Source organism: Camellia sinensis, chromosome 13, assembly GCF_055761805.1.
Source record: "Camellia sinensis isolate YWXY chromosome 13, ASM5576180v1, whole genome shotgun sequence".
Lineage (NCBI taxonomy): Eukaryota > Viridiplantae > Streptophyta > Magnoliopsida > Ericales > Theaceae > Camellia > Camellia sinensis.
The window spans coordinates 78,317,824-78,338,529 of NC_138973.1; the positions used below are offsets into that span (position 1 = coordinate 78,317,824).

General features: G+C 34.4%; 3 protein-coding genes across 3 annotated transcripts; all 3 read left to right on the forward strand.

Annotated features, from left to right (window-relative positions):
- The first annotated feature begins 1,257 nt into the window (after positions 1 to 1,257).
- Positions 1,258 to 4,740, forward strand: LOC114320268 (uncharacterized). The gene is made up of 6 exons (XM_082900652.1): positions 1,258 to 1,288; positions 1,569 to 1,709; positions 2,074 to 2,264; positions 2,519 to 2,590; positions 2,674 to 2,757; positions 4,537 to 4,740. The coding sequence occupies exons 1-6, from the start codon at positions 1,258 to 1,260 to the stop codon at positions 4,612 to 4,614; spliced, it is 597 nt and encodes a 198-aa protein (XP_082756778.1). The 3' UTR covers positions 4,615 to 4,740.
- Positions 4,741 to 5,698: 958 nt separating this feature from the next.
- On the forward strand, positions 5,699 to 6,525 carry LOC145806228 (aspartic proteinase 39-like). Its single transcript, XM_082902578.1, has 3 exons — positions 5,699 to 5,893; positions 5,988 to 6,129; positions 6,289 to 6,525. The coding sequence occupies exons 1-3, from the start codon at positions 5,825 to 5,827 to the stop codon at positions 6,333 to 6,335; spliced, it is 258 nt and encodes an 85-aa protein (XP_082758704.1). The 5' UTR covers positions 5,699 to 5,824; the 3' UTR covers positions 6,336 to 6,525.
- Positions 6,526 to 12,288: 5,763 nt separating this feature from the next.
- Positions 12,289 to 14,191, forward strand: LOC114306027 (pathogenesis-related genes transcriptional activator PTI6). Its single transcript, XM_028251180.2, has one exon. It carries the CDS (start codon positions 12,936 to 12,938, stop codon positions 13,944 to 13,946), a length of 1,011 nt encoding a protein of 336 aa, XP_028106981.2. The 5' UTR covers positions 12,289 to 12,935; the 3' UTR covers positions 13,947 to 14,191.
- The last annotated feature ends 6,515 nt before the right edge of the window (positions 14,192 to 20,706 follow it).

Sequence of the window (20,706 nt, forward strand, 5' to 3'; positions counted from 1 at the left end):
ATAATTAAAAGCACGCCAAGTGCTTCTAATTATTTGGACAAAATTTCTTTTTACATTTCCAATTTTTTTTGAAGATAAAGTAAGATTATTAAGCATATGGTGAATGTAAAGAGAAATTAAGATCACTACAAGAAAAGTGACTTTAAAACACGGAACTTTTTGCGACGGCGTGTATACCGTTGCAAAAAGTCAGCTTTTGCGACGGCATTCAAAGCCGTCTCAAATAAATGTATCTGCGACGGTAATCTCCCTGTCGCTAATAAGCAGACAAGAAAAAGTGCCTTAAACACGGAAGCATTTGCGACACCATTGTGTGCCGTCGCAAAAAAAAAATCTTTTGAGACGGGTTGAAATCACCGTCGCAAATAGAGCGCATTTGTGACGGCAATTGACTGTCGCAAAAGAAACCTTATTAAAACGGCGTCGTTTTAATAGTTGGATTTTATCAGTTGCGACCGTTTATCTATACCGTCGCAAAAGGTAATGAATTTTCAACTCCCTCCTTTCGCCCAAATTGGCGGTCGATCAAAACCCCAAAAATTTCATCCCCAAATCCCTAACACATTCTCCCTCACAATCACAGAGACTTCAAGTTCCCAATCTCAGAGACGATTTCGAGTTCATGTTCACCGACGATCACAGAAATTTCGAGTTCCCAATCACAGAGATTTCGATTGTTCACCGACGATGATCTCTCTGTCGACGAGCGACGATGGCTAGCGGTGGTGCGGCAACGGCGTAGTACGATCCCTCTCTCTCGCGCGACCTCAGTTAGTATGCTCTCTCTCTCTCTCTCTCTCTCTCTCTCTCATTTCAATCTCTCTATCTCAATCTTCTTTCATCTTTTGTCTCTTGATTTCGATCTCAATCTGTCACGCAATCACAATCGATTTCAAGACCTTGTGTTCTCTTAATCGATTGATCCTCAATCTCTCACTTTCGGCGTGAATCAGCCTCCGGCATAAAGAAGACACTGGCATGAATCACTCTCTGGCGTCTCAGCTCTTCAGTGTCGATCTTCTCTTCGGCGCTGATCTCCTTGAAAAACATGTCATATGATCTAAGGTAATTCGAACTAAGTGACTTTTTTTTTACAAAATCAATTAATAGACTAAGGTTTCTTAATCTGAAAATATGATAAATAAATTTTTGACTCTCTTTTTTATTTATGTTTTATTCACAAATAAGTATTCAAATCTTGAACCATACTAGGTGCTGATAGTGTTCCAATTTTCTTTAATTGGTTCGTTTTGAATTATGGTTTTCTACATCAATATGTGGAACATAGGCAAAAGAACCATTTTATTACCCATTTGATCACAAACATTAAGGTTTCTCGTGAACTTCTTGAAGAAGGGTTCTTCTGAACAGAGTGAGTTTTTTTCTGGGTGGATATAGATTACTTCCATTGCAATTTGAATAGTAAAATTCTTGAATAAAAAACGGAATTTTGAACTTGCAAGTGGCCAGATTAGCAGCCTTTTACCTAATTGATATAATTCCGCTATTTTTCTATAATATTTGGAGGTTGTAGTTGTAGTTTAATTTTATTGTGTTCTTTTTAATAGTGGTAGTATCTTTTTACATTTGTTTCACCTACTCAGCATCATTAAAGTTTATCTACTCGGCTTTTTTGCCATGTACACTAGTGTTGGGAGCTAAGGATGGAAACATTTCTGTTGCTTCTGCATTTGCTGGTTACCATGAAGGTGAAGTCCATCTTGTGTCTTATTTCGAAATGTTCTTTTATTCGCATTAGTTGATTAAGGTTAGATCTGTATACGTACATATGTATATTTCAAGACATACAACTCTATGAACAATAATGGTATCAAATGTGTCATTCTATATAATCCATTTGAACCATTGTTGTTGTTTTAGATTGTTCATATTATACTTCTGAATCAAATTTTAGTGTTTGGTCATCTAGAGAAACTGTTGTATGAGTGTTTTGTGATTTTTTTGGGGGGCATTTGATGAGGAAATAATAATATGACGCACCTGGTGAAGATTATATTGATATGCATCTTTATTAATGTTATTGTGCTTTTGATTTCCGTGTTTGTCTACCAGCTGTGCAGGATAGAGACCACAAATTCTTAACAAAAGCTGTTGAAGAAGCATATAAGGGGGTAGAATGTGGAGATGGAGGCCCATTTGGTGCAGTTGTTGTTCGTAATGATGAAGTTGTTGTGAGCTGTCACAACATGGTATTGAAAAACACTGATCCAATTGCACATGCTAAGGTTACAGCAATAAGAGAGGTTAGAATTTGAAATTGCTTATTTGGCCTTATGTAATTTATCTGTTTACAACAAAGTTTCATGGTGCCCTGTTGTTTTAGGAGTTCTTCTTGTTGAACTGCACATGTTATTATGTTATTATGTTATTTTGGTTCTATGCTTTTTTTTTAATTATTTATTTATAGATTTTCTATTCATATATATATATATATATATATATTTTGTCATCTTATATGACATAATGTTGTGCTTTCAATTTCTCATTGATATTGTAGGTCGAAACAGTAGCGCAGTTTGGTGTGATTTTTCTTCTTTTTGCATTGGGTCTGGAGTTCTCTGTAGCAAAGGTTGGTTTATTTTATTCTTTCTTAATTTAGGATTTGTCAATTAATGTCACAGGCTGTGGTTGATTCTTCATTTTAAACTGCAGCTTCGTGTTGTCCGAGCAGTTGCTATTTTAGGGGGCTTGTTTCAGATATTCTTATGTATGTGCTTGTGTGGAATAACATCATCGGTATGACTAAAAATTTCATCAGAATTTTCATTGAAGTATTTTATTTGGCAGTAATACATTTCAATAATCACAACTACTTCGCACTCAAAGTTGTCTGCTAAAATCTCCAATCACGCCCCTTGGGAAAATTTTATAATATTAATGATGTCAAGAAATTATAGTTATGTTTCTGAGAGGCTTAGCTTTCTCCATGTACAGAAAGCAACATTTATTACGTCGATACCATGTCTATAAATGCCCAGACACTTCCTGAAATCTCTTTTGCTTTGGGGTGGCGGAGTTAAACATGAAGTTGGAATCTAAAAGATAGGACCATATTATTTATCTTTTCATGTTAAATGGTCTTAAAATTTATCAATTTAAAGGTAACAAACTGAAATATGTTTTTTTGATGAGAAACACAAATTTATTGAAAATAAAAGGAAAAAAAGTACAACAAAGATAGGTGGACATGCAGTCCACCAAAAGAAAAGAAAAGAAAACCCTTGCACAAATAATACAAGTCCACACGACACGGGCCTTCATATTAGGACCAAAGCCTCTATAATGAATTGAGTAGTAGCTAGATGCAAGAATCTGGAACTACCCAATCAATCTCTGCTAATTGAAACAATCTATATTAAAGTGTCAAAGCTATGGGACAATGTATAAACAAATGATCAATACTCTTCTCACTCTTATGCATTATGCCCTATTCTGGAAGTGAAGTGCAACTAAGCCTTCTCTTTTGAAACATTGGGGTAGTAAGTTTCTTGTGAGCCAAAGTCCATGCAGATATTTTAACTTTAAGAGGACATAGCATCCCAAATGAACTTATGAGTAGGAAACAACAGAATAATTGGATCATCAATAGTCTTATACAAAAAGGATTTGTAAGAGAAATGATAACTTATACAGGCAAATTTCTTATGCATCTTAAAATTCTTATAGAGGTCAAAACATAGCCTGCTAAGTAGTCTTTTGTGATTCTTCTGATCAATCATCTATGAAAAGCGAAGTAATGGGAATTTCTTCTTGGTGTCCCATTGGGTTAGCGTTCTTTGTACTTGATTATATGTCAAGTTCCTTTCAATAATAGGACAAGTATTTAGAGGATTCTAAGCTGATTTTTAACGTACATGCTAATTCTCCAATATTACACGTATTACTGCTCATTGGTAGAATCATCTTCACACAAAATTCTTTTTTGATTACATTCATGCAACCTTTCCACTCATGCTTATGTGCATTTATACAGTTTTATTGGAAGCTACAGCTAGCAGACTTGTCAATTTTTATTGCACAAGTTGTCTAGTTGGAGGAAGGGGTTAGCCTACTTTTATAATTGTACCTTCACCTTTGATTCTTTTCATTTTTATCCAAAATTATTTTTTCATTTTTATTATCCAAAATTATGTAGTTTCATGGCGGTTGTGTTAATGCTACTCTATAGGGGTGTTAATGGGTTGGTCGACTCGAGATACCACAACCATCGCCACCATCAATCGCTAACGCTAGTGCCACCCTAGATGTGAGAGAGAGATAGAGAGGGGATTAGAGGGGGTGAGATGTGAAGAGAGCCACCATCTCCACATGTAAGAGGCTAAATGTGTTACAAGTACGAAGATAAATACTAATTATTTTCCCCCTTTTTTGGAGAGGTGAAGCTGAAAAGTAGTACCCCCCCCCCCCCAAAAAAAAAAGAACAAGAAAAGAGAGTAATTTGTGCATTTACATATGTGGAATTTTTTTTTGTTAGGAGCAACTGCTAATAAAAACAATGGCTTGACCTTTATGCAGGTGAACCATGAGGACTTCAATGAAGGTATCATCCAAGTTCAGGCTAAGAAGAAAGCAAGCCTAAATTACTATGCATAGGCCACACATCTGAGAAGGTGGTGTGCGAGTTCAGACATAGAAGGAAACCAAAGCTTAAAGTGATAAATTACTTCAGAAAAGTTGGAATGTATGAAGTCGTGATGCAAGTTCAGCAAGGGAGGTGAGGTAGCAATTGTTTTTACTTTGAAAGTTCCAATTATAAGACTTGAAAACTGAGTGACTGACAATGACCCTTCTGGTTTTGTGTGGTTTTTATGATTAGGGGCATAGTTATTGAATCTGTTAGAAATGCCTATGTTCATCACTTAATTTCTGTCTTGTTCCAGCTATATCATCCTGTTTCGGTCATGCCGGACTGTCTTCCAGCCAGTATATGTGCATTTTTTTGGAGGTTTTCTTAATATCATGCTTTGTTTGCATTGGTTGAATACATTTTTTGAAAATTGTTTAGTGGAAAACATTTTTTTTGTTTTTGTTTTTGTTGACATGAATTAATCTTTTGGAGTACGCTATGCCTATGTCTCATTTAGTATAGAAACTTGGAGTTGGAACAAAATGTAACTTATTTGTCCTCATATTTAAAAGTTTTTGAAGCTTCAAAGGTTAAAACCATGTTTCGGGTGTTCAGTTAGTTTTATCTATGACTTGTCATATTCACTACACAAATTTGATCTGTTTACTTCTCAAGCTTCATTATCTACTCTATGCTATTGTTTTTATATACACTTATTTCCAACAACTTATGTAATTGGGCAGATACACCTCAGGTATTACCTCTTGTCTCATTTTATTTTGGTAATTGACAATGGGAGGTGCATTGAGCACGGGTGACAATTTAATGCTCTAGGATACAAGTCTTGACCCGATTGATTTTCTTGGTTTTGCTTTCTGATGCTTTGGGCGTTCAACCATATGACTGAAGAAAAATATGACTTTGTCAGTCTTTAATAAAGTGATTAGAAGCTAACTGTGCATGTTATGACTGTAATTAGCAATTACTTAGTGTTTTTTTTTTTTTTTTTTGCAACTTTCCTGTTAAAATATGATAAATTCAAATCTGTTTTTAGTGGATTTTATACTGTGGCATTATTTTAGTATTCATTTATGCTTAGTTCCTTAAATAGGTTCTAAAGTACAGTTCTATTGCTATCTTAGGGCACATTACAATGTCATTTTGAAGTCAATTGAGTTGGGTGATTCTGTTCTACAACTTCCATCAGATGGATTTGACACTGATTATGGAAAACCGATGATAATGGATAGTGGTACAACCTTGGCATATCTCGGGGATGAATTGTTTAACCCACTAATGAAAAAGGTATGCCAAGTATGTCAAAGTATATTTATTTAAAGTTTGTTAATTAAGGATGTATGTACTCTTTATTGATTTATTTATTTATTTTTGTTATTAGATTTTGGCTGCACAACCCAATTTGAAATTGCTTAGGGTTCAGCAGCAGTTCACATGTTTTAAGTTCTCTGGCTCAGCCTGCACAACCAGCACCTGTTCCTTCGACTGGACCAAATGCAAATCCATTGGATCTTTCCCCCCAGGTAGCTGGTCCATAATCATTGTTAAATCAAATTTGATGTAAATTATTTGGTGGAAAAAGGGCACTCTAGTGCACAAGGGTTAATTTTTTATGTTTTTCTGTAATTAAAATATTAACACAATTATATTGTCATTAATTATTTTTATTTTGTTATTTTCAGATATTTCCGGAGTAGCAGTTTGCTTCTTATGGAATGCAGGCGTGTAAAGATTATGACTAACTTTTGTTTTTGTAACCCACGGAAGAAGCATGACGAAAACGTTTGTTTTTGATTTGTGTTATTTAGATTTGTAAATAACATTATGCATGTATTATGCAACATTATGTATTGGGATAATTTTGCTGATGTATTGTTATGAATGGAAGAATATTTTAATTATGGATGAATTTTTATTTATATACTGGATTTTTTATATTATTATGTAATTATTGGTTTTTTTTTTAGTTATTTTTCATTTAATATAGGTTATTTTCATATTTTTAATAATTTTATTATAGTTTTTTTTTTTTTTTTTGAGACGGCAGTCCACTCACCGTCTCAAATAGGGGTTTTTTGCGACGGTAGTAATGCTGTCGCAAAAGATAGGGCATTTGGTTGAAAATGAGGACTTTTAGCGACGGTGTAATTTTCCGTCGCCAATAGTACTTTAGCGACGGCGCCAAGTGCTGTCTCAAATAACCCTTTCGCGACGGTACTTGTGCCGTCGCAAATACCCCTTTTAGCGACGGCAGAACAGTGCCGTCTCAAAAAAAGTCAGATGTTCACGCGTTAATGGCAACGGCATTTTTTCGTCGCAAAAAGGCTTCTTTGCCGTCGCAAACCAAAGGCGACGGCGTCATATCGTCGCTAAAACCCTTTTGCAACCCCCTCTGTTGCGACCCCCCACTTGCCGTCGCAAAAGGCCACTTACCGTCGCAAAAAACCTTTTGAGACGGCGTTTTGGGCATTTGCGACGGCATTTTACCATCGCAAAAAATTAATTTTTTTGTAGTGGATATATATTAAAACAATCTGGTTAACTCAAGAGTTTTTTTTTTCATATAAAATGTTAATAAATTAATAAATTAAATTATAACAAAATGACAACAATCACTCTATCGATTTGAACCCTTGATTTAAAAGACAACTACATGGCCAACTATCTTGTCCACTTAAGAGAGTCTACCCTTGCAGAAATAAAAAACAAAAAAGAGACAAAAATTATTTATTTACTCTCTAAAGGTGTCTTTTATTTTCTTTCATTACGGTAACTCTTCCTTATTCATTGTTGATATTGTTGTATGAGTAAATATTTTAATAAAAATTAAGGAAATTAGTCTTACATCTCTCTTCAATTTTTAACAATGTGAGAGATTCACAATTTTTTTTTTTTGGTAGCCTAAGATCCCTCACCCATAACACCCACTCTCTTTTGGTAGTCAAGGAAGGAGTGACGTGTTCGGTAATAAGAGATTTGACCGACTGAATTAACGGACCCGAACGTCTGTATTCACGTGAGCTGAATCCCACATTCCCAAAACAAAAGGTATGTTTGGTTTGTAAAGTGATTTTGGAGAAAAAAAAAATTAAAAAAATTGTTTTGTTTGGTTTGAAATTTTTTTAAAACAATTTTCAAAATCACTTTATCTCTTTTACATATCAATCAATTACTTTTTCTTTCTCCTTCTCAATCATTTTTTCTCTCACACGCATCTACTCAATTACAACAAAATATCAAATCATTTCAAACTCCAAAATTGTAATGGCCCGGTGTGTTATCCGTCTCGTTCCTCTTGTTTAACTTTGATTATGCCTTGCTAGTGTGTCAAGTTTTGATTAGAGCCTTGTTAATCCTTAGGGATTTGAGATGTTCAGAAGTTTTCTCTCAAAATTTATTTCGGTGTTGATTTTTCACTTATTCCGAGGAGCGTGAGGTCAGGTCCGGAGCGCTCGGCGGTTGAACCAAAATTTTTCTGGATTGTTTGGCTAGCCGCACGTGCGGGGAGTGAGGTTGCACGTGCGGATTTCAGAGGAAAGCTGGGACAGCACACTGCATTATATGCAAGTGCGGGACTGGTGCGTGCGGGGAGGGCCACACGTGCGGGACGACTGGCAGTTCGAAATCCTTGTTTTTATTTCTCTATTTTGGCTGAATGTATCACTTCAGCTACACCTCTCTCTATCTAAAAATACATATTTTTCCCTTCTTTCTACATTTCTACCTCAAAAGCAAGATCAAAACACTTGATCCTTTTCCATCCACTTGGAATCTAACCATAGTTTCTACATCAAAGATATAAAATTCCTCAAGAGCTCTCTTGTGTGAGGTGGAGGTTTGGTTCTTGGCACCATCAATCCTAGGGTTTCAACTCTTTTTGCTCATCAAAAACTTTGAGGTATGGACTTCTTGAGTCATATATACATGTTTTGCTATATATATGTTGATTTTAAAAGTTTTCTTGAAGATCTCATGTTCATCTTTATTTTGAGATTTAAAAACCTAGAGGGTCTTGAGAGTGGGTTTAAATCTTAACTCTTTTGTTCTTCCTAGAGGGCTTTCCATTCATTTGACTTAAGAAATGTGATTTTGGTTTGGGTTTCACTATGAAGGGGACAAATGTTGGGTTTTTGATGAAAACCCTAGAAATTGGGGATTGTGGAAAAGATGGAAATGTCTATGATATTCTTAATCTTCTTGTGTTAAAAAGAATGGATGAGTGTAGACTTCATGGTGTGATTTTACAAATGACAATTGAAATGATATATCGAAATGAAGAAAATTGTTTTAGAGATTATCATTAAATACTTGAATGATTTATATTGCTATGAGATGACAAAATTGTTATGCACTATGGATTGTGAGAAATATGAATATTGGAGATTAATGTTTGAAAAACATCACATGTGGCCTTGAAAGGATTAAATTGATGAGAAATCGTTGTTGTGTGTTGAAGACACATGGTTATTTTGCGAAATAACGTTGAAGGAGGAAATAAGAAATGTATTATTTGTTATTGTTGTTAAGACATTTGGAAATGGAGAAAGGCCATGAGGCATAGAAATTCATTATCTTGCATACTCATTCAATTAACTATTATGCATTGTGTAAATTGAATGGAAACATTTACTTCCAGAAAAGGACATACTTATTGTAATAAAAACAACGGAAATGTGTAATGGGGTAAATACGTGGTAAGTCTGGATAAGGGATATAGTTGAATTTGATAAGTTGGCCTGAGTGTCCATGGTGAAAGACTAGAAACCAGCGCGGATAGGTGTCGAGCCTTCCGGTTAATACCGGTAAAAATGACAATTTGGTAATACTTGTAGAGTCTACTTGCAGACACCAGCCTAGGGATTACCAGTGTCGTATTTACCGCCCCCTATTGATTAAAATTAGAAGTTTTGAAATGTGTTGCGATTGTAAGCTTGTATTGAAAAATGGAAATCTTCAAGAAGAGCATGAAATGAATTTTCTTTAAAAGAGCATGGCATGGCATAGACATTTGCATTTTTATTGAGGGTTGCATAACTGTATATACTTTGTGAGAATTCTCTACTGGGCTTTATGCTCACCCTTATGGGATTTGGTGCAGGTAAAGATGTGATGATCCTGCTGAATTGAGGGCATGGATATTTTGTGAAAGGTAAATAGTTCTCTTATTTTTGTTGTAAATCTTTATAAGCCAAGGGATAAACGCGTATGGGTCCAAGAGGCCATTTTGTGTTATCGGGCTATTGCCTTGGAAGATGTAAGCCCTCAAGGGCATTTTATTGCTTTAAGACTAGGTGTTTCACATGCTATAGATTCATGTGTATTTTTATCATTGAATGTATATCCGCATGTGGAACTTTTGTATAAAACTCTCTTATTAACTATGTGAAGATGGGAAGTTTATTGCCATGGTTTAGTGAATGTTAGTTAATGTGGGTAGTTAATGTTAAATTATTTCGGGGCATTACAAAAACTATTTTTAAAATACACAACCAAACAAATCAAAAAAATTTCTAAACTCACTCCCCAAAATAATATTTAAAAACTACTCTCTCAAAACCAAACCAAACATACCCAAAATATTTTACTAAAAAAATTATTAAATACTTCCCAAACATCATGTATTTATATCTTTTTATTAATTATTATGCGTTATAATTTTTTATATTTCTGAATCACTCTTTATATAATTATAAATTTTATCCATTTTATTAATTGTAATATTAATTATTATACATTATAATTTTTTATATTTCTGAATCACTCTTTATATAATTATAAATTTTATCTTTTTTATTAATTGTAGCATTTGGAAATAGCACGTAATTTTATTTCAGAAGACCCAATAACCATTCCTTTTGCTGAGTCACCCTAACTCCCATCCATCCGTTAAATCTAATTCCATGTGTCATTATCTCAACACATCCAATGGATGCGGCAGTTGGTGAGATAGACTTCTATCTGAAAACCTCGCCAGATTCATAACTGCACCCGAAACTCCTCCGATATGACCTCTTCCCCCCCAACTTAATCATTTTTAATTAAGTTGAGTCGCATTTTGTCGACAGCATAACTTAGGAAGTCAAAACTAGGGCCGAGGTTAGCAACAATTGTGGGTGCGAAGGACTTCCGAAGGTGAATATAGGTTCGGGTTCTGTAAAAAGGGTTGTAGAAGAAGAAGAAAAAAAGAGTTTCTTGCATCTCAAGGTTAAGGTTTGGATTGATGATAACATATGGCCATTATTATGGCGATGACACTTAAGTAACAACACTAGTCTACATATATTAGTAGACTAGTTCAATTTTCTCTAGTTACATATATAAGCAAACTAGTTCAATTTTCTTTGAGTTTTAATTTTTTATAATTTGGTCAAAACACAAAAAAATTTATGAGCAAATCAGAGAAATTTTAACTCAGAAAAATTTTAAAACACAAAGAAATTTGTCAATTTGTTTGTGTTTTGAAATTTTTCTAAATCTAATTTTTTCTAGAAAAACGTTAAAGATTCTCAACTATTATAAAAATATTACATGTCTTTTATTTTATAAAATCTTAATATTAGAGATTTAAAAAAAAAAAATCTATGAATATTTTGTTACCAAAATAAAAGTAAAATAATTAAAATAAAAAAGGAGAATTACACCCCAATGGAAGGCAAAAAAATTACAAATTTATGAAAAAATTAATAAATTTAATTATTAGTATTTATAATTTTTTTTTATTAATTTGTAATTACTTTTTGAAACATCTACTAATATGATATTTCCTTTAAATAAAAAAATAAAAAAATAAAAAAAATTAACCGGAAAAAAAATAATAAATAAAAAAAGTTAGATTTGTTTTTGGTAGTCAAGGAAGGAGTGACGTGTTCGGTAATAAAAGATTTGACCGACTGAATTAACGGAACCGAACGTCCGTATCCACGTGAGCCGAATCCCACGTTCCCCAAACAAATATTTTACTAAAAAAAATTATTCAATGCTTCTCCAACGTCACGTATTTATGGTTTTGTTTGGTTTCTTTTTGAGAAATTAATTTTAAAGAAATTTTTTTTAAATTTTGTTTGATTTAATAATTTTGAAAAAAAAAATTTAAATTACTTTTTACTTCCTATATATCAATCAATCATTTTCTCTCTCTTTCTCTCTCTTTTTCAATCACTTTTTCTATCGTATTTCAGTATAAAAAAATATCAAATCATTTCAAATTCTTATACTCCAAAATTAAACAAACCAAAGATCTTTTTAAAATCTTCTAAAATCAAACCAAATACAATACCTTTTTATTTATTATTATACATCATAATTTTTTATATTTCTGAATCACTTATAAATTTTACTTTTTATTTATTTATTAATTATAGTATTTTGGAACAGCACCTAACTGTATTTCAGAAGCACCGATACCCATTCTTTTTGCTGAGTCACCCCAACTCCCATCCATCCGTTAAATCCAATTCCACGTGTCATAATCTCAACACATCCAATAGATGCGGCGGTTGGTGATATAGACTTCCATCTCAAAACCTCGCCGGATTCATAATTGGACCCGAAACTCCGATACGACTCCTTCCCCCAACTTAAGGTTAAAATTAATTAATATATATATATATATATATATATTCTAATAAATGCAACAGATTTCGGCTATTAAACCCTATAAAACAGCACTATCAGTTGTTTGGGACGCCACCGCAACTGGACTTCTTCTTATCCTCTCTCTCTCTCCTCAACCCTTCTCTCATTCACCCTCAATCGTTTTCCCTTCTCTTTCTCCGAGATTTTCTCGAGAAACTCTTAACGGAAATATCAAGAACTACACAGCTTCTTGCTCTCTGAGTAGAAGTGTGCTTCCACCCCGGAAAAAAGAAAAGGAAAAAAGAAAAGCTTCATTCACACGACCCACCACCATTTATTATTCCAATCCCTTTTTTCCCACTGTTTTCCTTTCTCTTTCCCTGCAACTTTCCAAGAAAATTTCACTTTTTTCTCACACTACCGACCAAGCTCTCACTCAGTCTCTCTCTCAGAGTGATTCACGCCTTGTGGTGTGCTTTCCGTACTCTTATCTCTTGGTTTCGCACTTTTTTTTTTCTTCCTTCTCTTCTTTCCTGTTTCGTCGAAATTTCTAGTCCTTCAATATCTTTCAAATTAGTGCTGGGTTTATCTCCATTTGGAAGCTCTCTCTCTCTCTCTCTAACTAAACGTCTCTATCTCCTTCTCCTCCAGTCAGATCCCAAAGGAATCTCACCTTTTTCATTGTGACACTATTTCACGCTCTCACTCTCTATACCTTTCGTTTTCAATGCGAATCTGAGCAATCTGTAGATATATGGACCGAACTATGCTGTGTCCAGTGAAGTATAGTGAACACACACACCGCACCACCATGGCCACCACATCGCCTCCGGTGACTCTATCCGGCCAAATGAGACCGAAAATTGTACGGATATCGGTAACCGACGCCGACGCAACCGACTCTTCCAGCGACGAAGAAGACGGACTCTTCAGACGTAACAGAGTCAAGAGGTTCGTCAACGAAGTCACCATCAAGTCTTGTTCACGGGACACAAACAGTAACGGTGATTGTAAAACCAGACGGTTGTCTGCGGCGGCGTCGACCACCAATCGCCGCCGTAAAAAGTCTGCCGGTAAATTACAGCATACGGCGGCGAGGTTTACGGGGAGGAAGTTTCGCGGCGTGAGGCAACGGCCCTGGGGAAAATGGGCGGCGGAGATCAGAGATCCGCTTAGACGTGTACGGGTATGGTTGGGTACCTACGATACGGCTGAAGAAGCCGCTATGGTTTACGACAACGCGGCTATTCAGCTGCGTGGACCCGACGCGCTCACTAATTTCGCAACGCCGCCCAAAACAGCTCCGACTGTGCCGCCGGAGATCAAAACGGCGTCGTTGTGTTCGGGTTATAATTCCGGCGAAGAGTCTCACACCAACAACAATCTCCTCTCTCCGACGTCTGTTCTGCGTTTCCAGTCGGAGGCTCCGAACGACGAAGCCGAGTCAAACCACGTCGTCGTCGGCGGCGGCGGAGAAAGCCGAGATTTAAAAGATGGTGACATATCGGTATCGGCGAGATTTGCGGATTTCTCGCCGTTGGATAAGTTCTTTCCGGACGACATGTTTGGATTGCAAGACCCGGTTTCGGACTTGTTTGTGGATTCGGGTCTAAAAGAGAACATTTTTGGAGAAGATTTTGGGGACTTGATTGTCGGGTTAGGTGATGATTTCGGGTTCGGGCAATCGATAGGGCCAATTGACGATTATTTTCAATTCCAAGACATTGGCGATATATTTGGATCTGATACTCTCGTTGCTCTCTGAGATTCTCGATGTTTGACTCGGCAAATTTTGCATCGGCGGGAATGAAGTTTTTGTTTTTTATAACTATTATTATTATTTTAAATTAGAGTTTTTTTTTTTGGTGAGTTAATTTGTAAGTTTTTTTAGTAAGTGTGAAATTATAAACGACACCGTCGTATCAACGGTGACGGACGAGGCATTGAGAGTTGCATGTACTGTATTAAAAGGCAAGGCACGTACTGAGTGAATGGATTCGGTACCCTTAATTTGCGCTGTCTCAAATTTTATTTATGTAGTTAGAATTAATTTGAGAATTTAGTTATTTTAGTTAGTTTTTTTTTTTTTTTTTAATTTTTTGATTATTTTATCTTGACTAAAAAAATCGTGTTTGGCATGATTTTTATTTTTATTTGTGTAGTTGATTTGATAATTATGAAAAAAAAATAATAATTATAATTTAGATGTGATATTTTGTTTTATTAATTATTTTATTTTATTTTTGTTTTTATTAATTATTTTAACCAAAAATTTGTAAATTTGGCTTGTCCACTTGTATTTTATTTTTTATTTTATAAGTACTCACTCCACTTTTGTTTTTGTTCAGCGAATTTTCAATCAAACACTTCAACATGTTGTTTGTAAACTCCCTAATAAAAGTGTTTTTATTTATTGAATTTTCAATAAATACTTTAACATGTTGTTTGTAAACTCTTTAATGTTGTGTTTGGTTAGGGGATTTAAGAAGAAATTTAGAAAGGAAAATGGAAAAAGTAGGTGAAATGTGAATAACATATATCTATATTTCATCTAGTTTCACATACATTTTTTTTTTCCCTTTTCAAATTTTTCTCCAAATTTTCCAACCAAACACAGCATAAGAGTGCAATTTATAGAGCCGTTCATAATTTTTATTTATTTATTTTGAAATTATGTACAAAATATTTTGTACAATTTATGGGACAAAAATAAGCAGCCTAAAAATAAGTGTAAAGTCATGCTTTGCCAGATTTTTTTAGCCATTGGTATAATTGTCAAGAGTTAAGTTATCATTGTGTTGTATGAAGTCAAAATAAGAGGTGCAATAAGATTAAAAAAAATAAATAAATTGCCTGCAAATAACACATTCCTGTAACTTTGTGGTGCTGGACATGTGCTTGCACAGTCAGCTATTCAAATTAATTTGACTAATTCGTACATGGCATATGGAAAAATTGCAAAATGCTTATGAATTTCTTTTTTTTTTTTTGACCTGATTTTAGGATTCTTTAAAATAAAAATCAAAGGATTAGATGAAGACCTAAAACCACATTTTTTAAAAATGAAATAAAATGACAATTTTCACAGCACATTTAATTTGGTTATAAACTAAATTTTAACTTTTAACTTATTTTGTGTCATATCAACTCTCTACATTTTTATATATTTTCTCAAAAAAATAAAAAATAAAAAAATCAACTTTTAACAATCTTTCCAAAACAAGTCATTATAAAGAAATTGTGATCCCCATTTCAACCATAAGGTGAAGATCTTAGCTATGGCTCTAAAGTGGTCTGTTGAGCTTGCAATGTTGGTTCAATTTATCTATCTTTGATCCAAATGTTCACCAAGCATGTAGGTAGGTATGGTAGGTCAATCCCTGATCTAACGTCAAATAGTTGTCTTAGTGGACAAAACTTAGGATATCTAGGTATCCTCTCTTTAAATCTCAAGTTTGATCATTCTAATAATAATAAGTTTCTTAAGATTATGTTTATATAGGACATCTGCTATAACTTTAAATGAAACTCTCGCAAATAGGCAGTGATATTGATCTTTCAGAGTTAGTTAAAGTGCACGTAAACTGGTTCAGATACCCGATTAAAAAAAAAAAAAAAAAAAAAACAGGTCAATCCTTGATCTTGAGCTTTTAATCCACTTAACTTGAGAAAGTAACCATGGAGCTCTGTGTGTGCACATGTGTAGAGAAAAACTTCCTGTTGTTAAGATTAACCACACCAAGAAATGGTTGTCCTTCACTTTTTTTATCTCTGTTGGAGTCTTTTGGGAACAATGGTAAAAAATCAGTTTTTTGGCTTTTTAATTTTTTTAGTCAAAAAAGTCAGTTTTTTTTACTTAAAATAACTTAGTTTTTTTTTATAAAAATAGCCACCAAAAAGCCAAAAAATTAACTTTTTACTAACTTTCCAAAATATCACAATGTTTTTTTTTTTTTTTTACTTAAACCATGGAAGAGTAAAAAATGGCATTGTTTGGTGGGTCTTACAATATTGTTTATAGCTATTTTTATATTAGAAATTTATGTCAAAATGGTTAGTACAATTTCTATTTATAATTTATAAGACAATAACTTAAATAAAATAATAAAAAAATTGATTATGTGCTTTTAAGTTCTACTTCTAATTATTAACTTGTCCGTTGGAAAAAGAAGCATCAAACAAATCCAATATCCAATGAAATGATGCCATCACAGTAGATTTTAGGCCACAAATCGACCTAAGAAGCAGTTGTTTATTTAAAATTTTATTATTTTAAAAAAAAAAAATCTAGAGAAACCAAATACATGAATAACATTAACACAATAATCTTATTCTGAATAATGTGATTTTCTCAATTGTTCTTTTTAGTCATTGTCATCCAAACATAGCTTAAGATTCAATTTGGATGATGACTGTTTTATTATTTATTGAATCTATATCATTTTCTAAACTGAACAGTAATTTGATCTTCACACTTTACCATAGGAATTTGTCATCCTTGAAGGAAAGAAACAAGGCTTCTCACTAATGGTATGTTGACATTTTTGTAAGTAAATATCCTTTTAATGGTTCCCCATTTTAAAATAATAAATCCCAATACAACACATCATCATGTACACAAATTTTGTTTAAGTCTTCTGTTATATGCAAATATAATCAAACATTAAAAAAATGTTAAAAATATATACAAAAAATTGTATACAAAATGATGTGATGATGACAATTTGAGTAATTATGAGATATATTACTATGTTTTTAAAATACAATGAATAAATATAATTGTATAAATATCTCTCTATATATATATATATATTTTTATACACAAACTCTATTTATATATCGAAAAATGTTTGAGGCCACAAATCAGTGGCTCAAATGGCTCGAAACTGTTTTGGCTTGTTTTGCGTCTAAAACGATGTCATTTTGACAGTTTTGAGCCATTCGAGTCACTGAATTTCGGGTCACCAACCATTGCTGTTATATGTCAATACCCATACTAAAAACTTTGTCTCCCCCTCCCTCTGGAACCAAAATCCAAAAAGTAAAGGCAAATAAAATTTTTAGTAGGTGTGAGAATGAAAGTTTTGGTGTTTTTGTCAGGTGAGGTAAGAGTTCTTTGGGACCCCTTGTGCTTCCCTTTGTCTTTTGTTAAAATTTAGTAAACCAAGTGAACTACTTTGGGCCAAAAGTGTCATGCCTCATCACTCATGACTCAACCATCCATTGTACGTAATCATTTGGTGTTTCAATTTGCAACCCTTCTTGAATTATTATGATTTTGGTCATGACTAGTTATCCTAGCTTCATACTGTGTTATATTTCTAAAACTCATCAGAGAGATCAGAGATCAAAACACAACACAGAAATCATTACAACATTCAGTTTAAAAAATAATGTGGCCATTAGAATCTCACTTTTAGAGCAAGACATGTTTGGTTGTGATTTTGTTCTATTTTTATGCGAAAATAGTTTTGAAGAAGAAGAGTCACTCTTTTATTTATTTATTTTATATATATATATATATATATATATTTAAAAAGGGTAACTTACCCTAGTCTCATAATTTCGACATAATTATACATGCCTCCTTTTTAATTATGTTGAAGAGAGTGGAACTAATGTAGTCTATAGATGATATGAAGTCACAAACATTAACATGAAAAAATATACATTTTAGTGAGAAAAAAATAACAATACTATTTTTTTTCATTCATAAAAGTAACAAATTATTGATGAAAAGAGGGTTAGTGTACGCAAATTAAAATTTTAAGAAAACTCAATATAATTATATTAAAATTATGAAAATTGTTTTTTTTTTTTCAAATATCATAAGTGGCCAGTGTAACAAAAAAAAAATCAAAAATCAAAAATAGCTTGCAAACACAAATTTTACATATTTTTTTAAGAAAAAACACATAAGCAGCTCAAACTCACAAACCTTTCTTTTTTTTTTTTTTTTTTTTTTTTTTTTTTTTGGGGATAGGGAAATCACAAACTTAAGATCTAAAGAATGGTAAGAGTTCCATTCTTAAAATTTTTTTTAAGCATAATTAAAAGTGTAGTGTGGGTGTTGATTTTTGACTACACAACCAAGTAAGGAAACTCAGTAGGAGAACACCGGTATAATAAATTAAGCCCGAACAACTTACTATAGAAAGATAAAAATCCGGTGATGGTTCGTCCATTCGGGGGCACTCCGATGGTCAAGTCAATAATCAATTATTTCTTAAAGATCACAAAATAATGCTTAACTCATTGGACAGAGCATAAAAATCGTACCTTAGACCTCCGAAAGTGTCTTACTTTTATAGCCAGTACTAACCTGATCCATGTAGAGGCCTAGTTTCAATGGACTCTGGCTCAATGCTCATCTTGGACTCCCAGCCAAATAGAGATAAACTCCCTAAGAGTTTTATCTTTATCCAAACTGAGGTTCTCTTCCATTCTAGGACTCTTGTCCCTTATCCGCTCAACTCGGATTCTGGTATCTCCACAGATAACCTCGGCCTTGACAAGATAATCTCGGCAACATGACCAAGCCACGTGGCACCTCGACTGACACTTCGGTGCCACCTTGGCTACGTGTTGTTATTCACAAAATATGTCCCCATAACTGCCCCCTAGGTTCTATTATATCAGCATTCTGAGGTGATGGAACCTACATAGCAGGTCGGTTAAGACTTACTCTCTCCTTCATGACCGAGATCATCACATGTCGACTTCACATGATCAAGACTCTGCAATCTGCTTTATCAATGACCAAGAACCAAGTCCTTCAAGTTTCTTAACCGAAATCTGTCACGACCCAAACCCGGCCCTATGGGTTTAGCACCGTAACCGGCCAGTAATCCGAGATTACCGAAGGCCTGCTTAACAGTAATACAGTAAAACAGAGTACAGGGCCTGGCGGAAGCCAATACAGTAATTAAACAATGCCCAATGAGCTGTGACAGTCTGTATGCCAAAAAGATTTTTCATGCATTCATACATATACAAACAGTACGGAACAGTATGTACAATATTGACATCCATTCAAACTAGGGACTCAACCCTACATAACCGTACAGAAAACATTCCGTCTGTACAAACAGTACGGTCTATACAAAACAGTGAAACAGTACAGAAGGGGGAATTGTAAAAGACCCCTAAGCCTGAACAGGTAGGCTCGGAACCTCGCAGTGAGGCACATAGGCTGGCTTGACAAAACTGGAGTCTAACCCGCGCTCCTAGCTCCGGTCTGGTGCCTGTACACCTACATATATATATGAGCAGTGAGCTAAAGCCCAGTGAATAACATAAAGCGTAAAGGGGTTTAGAATGAATGTCCTTACAGTAATGAAAACAGTTCAATTCAATCAGTATTTCAGTTGTTCAGTACAGTAAACAGTCATATGTGGTACATCCATTAGTATAACAGTAACAGTAGGTCTTAAAAGACCGAACAGTAATGATGGCCATTAGTCAGTAAACAGTAGTGGCTCCACGAGGGAACCGACAGAGATCTCTGTAACAGTAACAGTAACAGTAAACCGTAGGTACTAAGGATGCCACAGTACAGTTCAGAAATAAAGGACATACATTCATTCAGTAATACCAGTTCAGTAAACAGTTCAGTTCAGTATTCAAAAGATATCAGTTGAACATATCTTTACACATTTGTTACTCACAAAGTTCTGGGCTACAGTATGCTAGAGCGTGTCTCCCCAGTTGCCAACCCTACACAGTTCACAGGTTGAACACACTAAGCTACACAGTTGGGAAATCTCATAACTTAATCCCTAATTTGCCTTGGTGTGTTCTACAATGATATCCTCATCAAGATGCCTTAAACTAGGCCTAAGAATGCCTAGGATGGGATGAGGATGCAAAAATACACTTAGAAAATATTTCGCAAAGTTTACTGAAAATAGGAGCCTCGCTCGAGCGAGACTTTCTACGCTCGAGCGTAAGTCCAAAATCAAAGGCTTCGCTCGAGCGAGGAATCCTTCGCTCGAGCGGTCTGCAAAACAGTAAAAGTACTGGATGCTGAAATTTTACGCGCGATGGTCGCTCGATGGTCGCTCGAGCGGAGCCCTGGACAAAGGTGCTCGCTCGAGCGGGGAATCCTTCGCTCGAGCGAGGAAGCCAAATCTAGAATTTCCAGATTTGCCTCCCAAGCTCAAACCAAGCATTCAACCACTCCAAACTCGACCTCTTGGGCCCAAATTCTGGAAAACATAACTAAATTCAATGTATAACAAGTTTCAAAGCTCAATTTATGAATTCAAGCCCCAAAGGTGAGTCAATTAAAACCACATTCAAACCCATTTTCAAGAATAACATTCAAACATGTCATGTATGAGTTTTAAACCAAATTAAAGCTCCAAAGCTTGATCAAATGAGCTCATTTCTTTTCAAACCAGTTGGAAACATGGTCTATAACAACAATATGAGCATGCATGTACTAATGTCCATGCAATCAACCTCAAAATGCAACAATACTAACATGCATGCATGAAATGAGTTCCAAATCAACACAATGAACC

Excerpts from the sequence above, each read along its gene's own strand:
- LOC114320268 (XM_082900652.1), top strand. The coding sequence starts at position 1,258 with ATGGTTTTCTACATCAATATGTGGAACATAG. Across the intron at positions 1,289-1,568 it reads CATCAATATGTGGAACATAG|TGGTAGTATCTTTTTACATT; the intron begins GCAAAAGAACCA and ends TCTTTTTAATAG. Across the intron at positions 2,758-4,536 it reads TGTGTGGAATAACATCATCG|GTGAACCATGAGGACTTCAA; the intron begins GTATGACTAAAA and ends ACCTTTATGCAG.
- LOC145806228 (XM_082902578.1), top strand. The coding sequence starts at position 5,825 with ATGATAATGGATAGTGGTACAACCTTGGCATATCTCGGGGATGAATTG. Across the intron at positions 5,894-5,987 it reads TTAACCCACTAATGAAAAAG|ATTTTGGCTGCACAACCCAA; the intron begins GTATGCCAAGTA and ends TTTTGTTATTAG. Across the intron at positions 6,130-6,288 it reads CATTGGATCTTTCCCCCCAG|ATATTTCCGGAGTAGCAGTT; the intron begins GTAGCTGGTCCA and ends TGTTATTTTCAG.
- LOC114306027 (XM_028251180.2), top strand. The coding sequence starts at position 12,936 with ATGGACCGAACTATGCTGTGTCCAGTGAAGTATAGTGAACACACACAC.